Source organism: Petaurus breviceps, unplaced genomic scaffold (genome assembly GCF_028583685.1).
Source record: "Petaurus breviceps papuanus isolate PSGF00001 unplaced genomic scaffold, PetGlider_PUasm1.0 90779, whole genome shotgun sequence".
Taxonomy (NCBI): Eukaryota; Metazoa; Chordata; class Mammalia; order Diprotodontia; family Petauridae; genus Petaurus; species Petaurus breviceps.
In genome coordinates this window covers 10,593,759-10,599,758 of record NW_027187344.1, presented here as the reverse complement: position 1 = coordinate 10,599,758, position 6,000 = coordinate 10,593,759, and the positions used below count along the sequence as shown (strand labels likewise).

General features: G+C 41.6%; 1 protein-coding gene across 4 annotated transcripts in view; it reads left to right on the top strand.

Annotated features, from left to right (window-relative positions):
* ODF2 (outer dense fiber of sperm tails 2) overlaps positions 1–6,000 on the top strand; it is a 35,103-nt gene that overhangs the window by 5,292 nt on the left and 23,811 nt on the right. For all 4 annotated transcript variants that reach the window (XM_069069483.1, XM_069069485.1, XM_069069484.1 and 1 more), the window contains 7 exons: positions 151–321; positions 1,244–1,404; positions 1,916–2,045; positions 2,705–2,836; positions 4,328–4,399; positions 4,922–4,993; positions 5,433–5,549. In XM_069069483.1, the coding sequence (XP_068925584.1) occupies positions 151–321; positions 1,244–1,404; positions 1,916–2,045; positions 2,705–2,836; positions 4,328–4,399; positions 4,922–4,993; positions 5,433–5,549 (855 nt within the window). The remainder of the gene's footprint in view (positions 1–150; positions 322–1,243; positions 1,405–1,915; positions 2,046–2,704; positions 2,837–4,327; positions 4,400–4,921; positions 4,994–5,432; positions 5,550–6,000) is intronic.

Here is a 6,000-nt window from a genome sequence, read left to right as displayed (position 1 = left end):
TCACAGTATATATTCTATAGTTGGTTGATTACTTTGCCCCCCCCCCCATCCCATCCCCATCTCCAGTGTGCTGTGCAACAGTTTTTTAACTTAAGGTTTGTAAAGTTTTGCTTGATGGTGATGTTATCTTTATTGATCACTTTGTGTCAGAGTCCACCTTGTTGTCTAGAGGTATCTTCACCATCTTCAGAAAAACTGGTTTCAGTGATGCGATTAAGTGACCTCTCTACAGAGGATGAAGATTCTGGTCACTGCAAGACAAACCGTTATGAGAAGAAGATGGATGGTTTAATAAATACAGTTGGTTGTCTTAAATCGGAGGTATGCCTATTATGATGAGCTAAGAGGGAGTAGTAAGGAGAATTGGCAGAGGAAGTGTGAAGTAGGACATGAACTTGGGGTGGTTTCTGCAGCCTTGTTCCCCTTGGCACCCACAAGACATTTAGTCCTAGGAATAGAATATTGTCATTTGTACTAGTAGAGATTAGGATAGTCCAGAACAGTCAAACTGGGAGGATGGGTTCAGGAAAGTACTTTCTACTATAAACATATGTCTAGGGAAGCCCCATTGTCAAAAATAAACACCCTTTCCCCCTCCACTCCCCAGTTCTTAGCAGAGCTATTGTATGGCAAATTGGGATGATTGCCTGTGGTTCTGCATCTTTTTTGGAGTGTAATCGGGTTCCTGTGCTCTTGTGACAACCAGTTCACTAGACTATCAGGGAAGCATTGAGAGAAAGGAACAGAGTATCTTCATCAGCTGGTGCTTAAAAAAATACTCCTGAATGCACTGATGTACATATGAGCATGTAACTCCCTCAGTCTCCTCACCTCCACCCTACCCCACCCCACCCCCAGCTGGCTGCCTGGCAACAGTCCCCCTCCCCGTCTCCATACACACCCCTCAGGTTGCATGTTGCCCTTTTGTGACATCTCTTCCCCTCTACCCCTTCTTGAAGGCTGCCCTTGTTGTTCATTTTAATCAGATTTTACCTGTGTAAAAATGTTAAGGGGGGCACTCCACACAATATGATTTGATTTGCCTTGGGCTCTGTACCCCGCTAGAGACAGCCCTACTCCTTGGCATCTCCAGTCTACAGAAAGTCCTTGCTAATCTCTCCTCATCACTGCCTTCTCTATCAACTTCCCTATGCTCCCCTACCTCTGAGTAGAGGGGTCCCACGGATGAAAAATCTTTTTACTTCTTTGGCCATTCGGATTATACTTGTGATCCCTTCTTTAGGTAAAGATGCAGAAAGGGGAGCGCCAGATGGCGAAACGGTTCCTAGAGGAGCGGAAGGAAGAGCTGGAGGAGGTGGCCCACGAGCTGGCAGAGACTGAGCATGAGAACACCATGCTTCGACAAAATATTGAGCGTATCAAGGAGGAAAAAGATTTTACAGTGTAAAGCAGTTTTTCTCCCATTCTTATACTTCCCGAATACTCACTCTCTACTATAGAGGTATCTGTAGGATTTTATTTTTTATTATCAGAAATGTCTTACCTGGAGGTGTTGCTTATTATAGCACATTTTCCACTGGGTGGCCTTTCAATTTTGTAACTTTTCCAAAGTTTAAATCAATTCAGAATATGTCCCTTGTGCACCCACCCTTTCTCCCTTTTCCCATACCCCCTCACCCCAATCCCACTGTACTTTTCTGGAAGTAGAAATGACCAGGGGAGAGCAGATAGTCATAAAAAGGCAGAAAGTATGGCATTAAATTTCCTTTCTGCTCCTTTCTCTCCCTACCAATTTACCCTTTCTGGGACCTCAATTTTTCCCATCTTCTAGGGATAGTTTAATGATTCCTGACTTCTAAGGTTAGAAAGCACCATGGAAATGGGGGTTTTGGAGAGAGAGAGAAGGCCCTTTGTGTTGGAGGTGATGACACGAAGAACCAAACTGTATTTACAGGCTACAAAAAAGGCATTTGCAACAGGAAAAAGAATGTCTCATGTCTAAACTCGTGGAAGCAGAGATGGATGGAGCAGCCGCTGCCAAGCAAGTGATGGCACTGAAGGATACAATCGGGAAACTGAAATCGGTAAGTGGTAGGAGAGCGACTAGCACTTTCTTTGTGGTTCTCAAGGTGACTTTGATGCTTTGGTGTTAGTGGGTACCTTATAATTCCTTTCCACTAGCTAGAGAACTAGGGTTCTAGGTTTGGTCAGTTCATCCTGGTACATCGTTGAATGTACTTGTTTCTTCCTACTCCTCCTATTCTCAGCTATTATTTAGAAGAGTTGGTTCATCACTGGTGAGTCCAGAGAAAACCAGTAACACATCACTGGGGGTCATAGGATAGCAAGGCATGTTGTAGATGTCCAAGAAATGAAAGGCCTCGAGGGGTTATACTTTTCTCTTGTCCATTCAAATCCTGGTTCTATTTCAAGGCCCAGATGAAGTCCCTTCTCTTGTGTAAGTACTTCAACCCACAGTCATTTTCTTTTAATTCCTGTGTAACACTTACTGCCTCTGCCACTTATTTAATCGTTATCATACACTATCTTACCTTGTTACTTAGCTTTTGATTAATTGTGATTCTCTCTTACACTCCCCAGCTAGACTGTATGTTCCTTAAAAGCAGAGGGATCCTTATCTTTTAGTTTCTTTGTATCACCTATAGCACTGAGCACAGTGCCAGGCACCTATGTGGTGGGCATTCAGTTACAAATTCTTACTGGTTATTTGATTAAATTCTAGGAGAAACACATGACTTGCACTGACATCAATACACTGACCCGGCAAAAGGAACTTCTCCTCCAGAAGTTGAGTACTTTTGAAGAGACTAATCGTACTCTTAGAGATTTGCTGAAGGAGCAACATTCTAAAGAGGTAATCCTGGGCCTTCCTCCCTGAGCCATTGTTTTTATCACCTTCCTTTTGTTTTTTTTTTTTTTTTTGTGGAAAACCCAGCCCGCTATGTACAACTTGCTTATAACATTGTGTATTCTTCTCCACCTTTCTGCTTTCATACTAAGATTTTAAAACAGGAAATGATAGAATCTCCGGATTTAAAGAGACCTTAGGTATTATGTAATCTAACCTCCTACCTTTGTAGGGATCTCCTCTAATCCCAGATAAAGGGTCTTTCAGTCTTTGCTTCTAGCAAAGGGGAGCTCGCTGCATTTTGAGACCCCCTTATTCCGTTGTTGGACAGCTGTAATTATTTTGTTTTTTAAAGAATCAAAGCCAATATCTAATAGGGGCTGCCTAATATATATTTCCATATTGGAAAGAGCACTTAAGCTGTAAGTTTAGATGATCTGAGTCTTATCCCCATCTCTGTCAGTAACTTTTTTGCTCTCTAGACCTTAATTGCTTTGTTGTTTATTAATTTGTTGCTATAATTTAATTTGCTGCTCATTGTAAGAATGAGAGGATTAGACTAGATCCAAGGTCTATATTCACTTACTATTCTGTGATTCTGTGATCATTGCCCTTTTCTGATTGTGAACAGGGAACAAAGTGGGGCTCACTGAGATGAGTAGTTAAATCATTAATTACCTGAAACATATTCTCAGGGAAGAGAGTTAAGTGATAAATAAGTTTTTCCACCATATAAAAGTTTTACTTGATAACCTCTTTTTGTTTTTTTTAATATCAAAGTAGTTTCCTCTTTTACTCCCTCTCTATCCTCCAAGAAATTTTTATTATAACAAAGAAAAACAGCTTAACAAAACTAACTGATAACAGTGACTGTGTTTTATAGCATCTGTAGTATTCAGCCTCTGTAACTATCTCTTTGATGAGAGGATCAGGAAATGTGTTTTATCAACTCTCCTGCAGGACCAGAGTTGGTGGTGGCATTTAATTTGAGTTTAGCTTCTTTGGAGGATTTTTATTTATATTATTATGCTTATTATGTCCAGTGTTGTTCTAGATGTGCTTTCTTTAACCTGCACTAGTTCATGCAAGTTTCCCCATATTTCTCTAAATTCTCCATATATCTGATAGTGTCGTAAGCTAAGTAAGTTCTTGATTGGTTGGTTAAAGCATATCAAAGGGAATCATTGTTTTCTCTTCCTTTTGGCCTCAAATCAAAGAGAATAGAATAGGGACCTGGTTCTTTGACCTGCTGTCCTTCAAAAGAGGGAGCCGCTGTATTGATTTATGTTCATCAAGAACATTAGGAACCTAACTACCCTGCTCTTTCCTTCTCTGGTATGACAACTTCCATGGGGAAGGAATACATGAGAGCAGGAAAATAATATGCAGCCTTTCCTTTCGAGATCAGTATCACTCAGGGTAGAGGCTGTGGGGCAGGTGGGTGGGTGGGGGGAGGTTGGTTTTATGATGTCCTTGATAGTTTGATTGTCTCCAAAGGATTCAGAAAAGCTGATGGAGCAACAAGGAAATCTATTAAAACGACTAGCCGAAGCCGACTCAGAAAAAGCGGTAATGTGAAACCATCTTCTTGATCTTGTTTAAATGGTTAAAGGGTTTTCTTGGGGAATTCAGGGCACTGAGTCCATGCAGATAAGAGTCCTGGGCAGTGTCAGTGGATTTTCTTGCCTTTCTGAGCCATAGTTTGCTTTGCAAAATGTATATAAATAACTCTAGATTCATTTAGGTCAGTATTAGAAGGGTTAATTTTGACATAATATTGCCATGGATCCCGTTTCTGGGGAGCTCAGAAATACAATGACTTTTTCCTAGAGTCAACTACATTTTATTCAGAATATTTGTTCTACACCCTCTAGAAGGCATGTGCCTCATTAATTTCAACATGTGGGTTGTGGTTTAGACTGTGTAGCCTGGGTCAGCCTAACTGCCAGGCCCCAATGACCAAGTGATGAGTCCCAGGCCTGGGACATGAGGGTGCCCTCTTAGCCAGAAAGTACAAAGGTAACAGTTTGCCTTGGAACTCTCATGCCCACCCCTCCACCAAGGGAAACTGAGATGTGTGTTGTCTTCTAGCGCCTGCTGCTATTACTACAAGATAAAGACAAGGAAGTAGAAGAGCTGCTACAAGAAATTCAGTGTGAGAAGGTAGTTTCTTTCCCTACTCCAGGTTTATTTTTTTCCTGTTGTGTAGAGAGAGTTTGAAATAGGAAATTATTGTGACATTGGTACCCCAGATCTTTCAGTTATTGTTTGTTCCTCCCTGCTATCCTCTCTAGACTCTCAACCCCTCCATTTTGTTTTAACAGTGAATATTCTTAATATTTTTCCCATATTTAAAATTCTCTTCAAGGTTTTTTTTTTTTATCTCTGTCCTTGGAAAAAACCACATTTAAGATACTGGGAGGTGGGGGGTCCATCAAACACCCACTCTCATCCCCTCATAGTCAATATGTTGTGGCAGTTTCATAAAATTTGAGCAGCCCTCTGGGTAGGGCTAAGGCATACAGCTTGTGATTATCACAAGTATGGGGGACATGTGTGTCCAGCAAGGGAAAGGAACTCTTCTGACATGATCCCTCTGCAGGCTCAAGCTAAGACAGCATCAGAACTCTCCAAGACTATGGAATCCATGCGGGGGCATTTGCAGACACAATTGCGGTCTAAAGAAGCAGAGAACAGTCGTCTTGTAATCCAAATTAAGGTACTAGTCCTTCAGAGTTCTAGGTTCCAATACTTCATGATAGTGTGTCTAGGCTTCTCTAGTAGAGACAGATAAGGAGACCAACCCAAGAAGTGTACAGTCAGTGTACCATGACTATGGCCCTACAATGCATTTATGGCCTGTGATTGCATGTTGTATCTTTGTAAATGGACTTTTTTTATTTTTTGCTTTTTGGAGGGCAATTGGGGTTAAGTGACTTGCCCGTGGTCACATGCTAGTAAGTGTGTCAAGTGTCTGAGGCTGGATTTGAACTCAGGTCCTCCTGACTCCAGGGCTGGCGCTCTTTTCATTGAGCCACCTAGCCACCCCTGCATGTTGTATCTTTTACATACCCATGAAGTGCTGTGTTTATAGGGTACAGTGCAAAAGCATACTTGCTCTAGTGTCAGAGAACCTGGGTTCAAATCTTGATTCGACCACAAGTGACCTT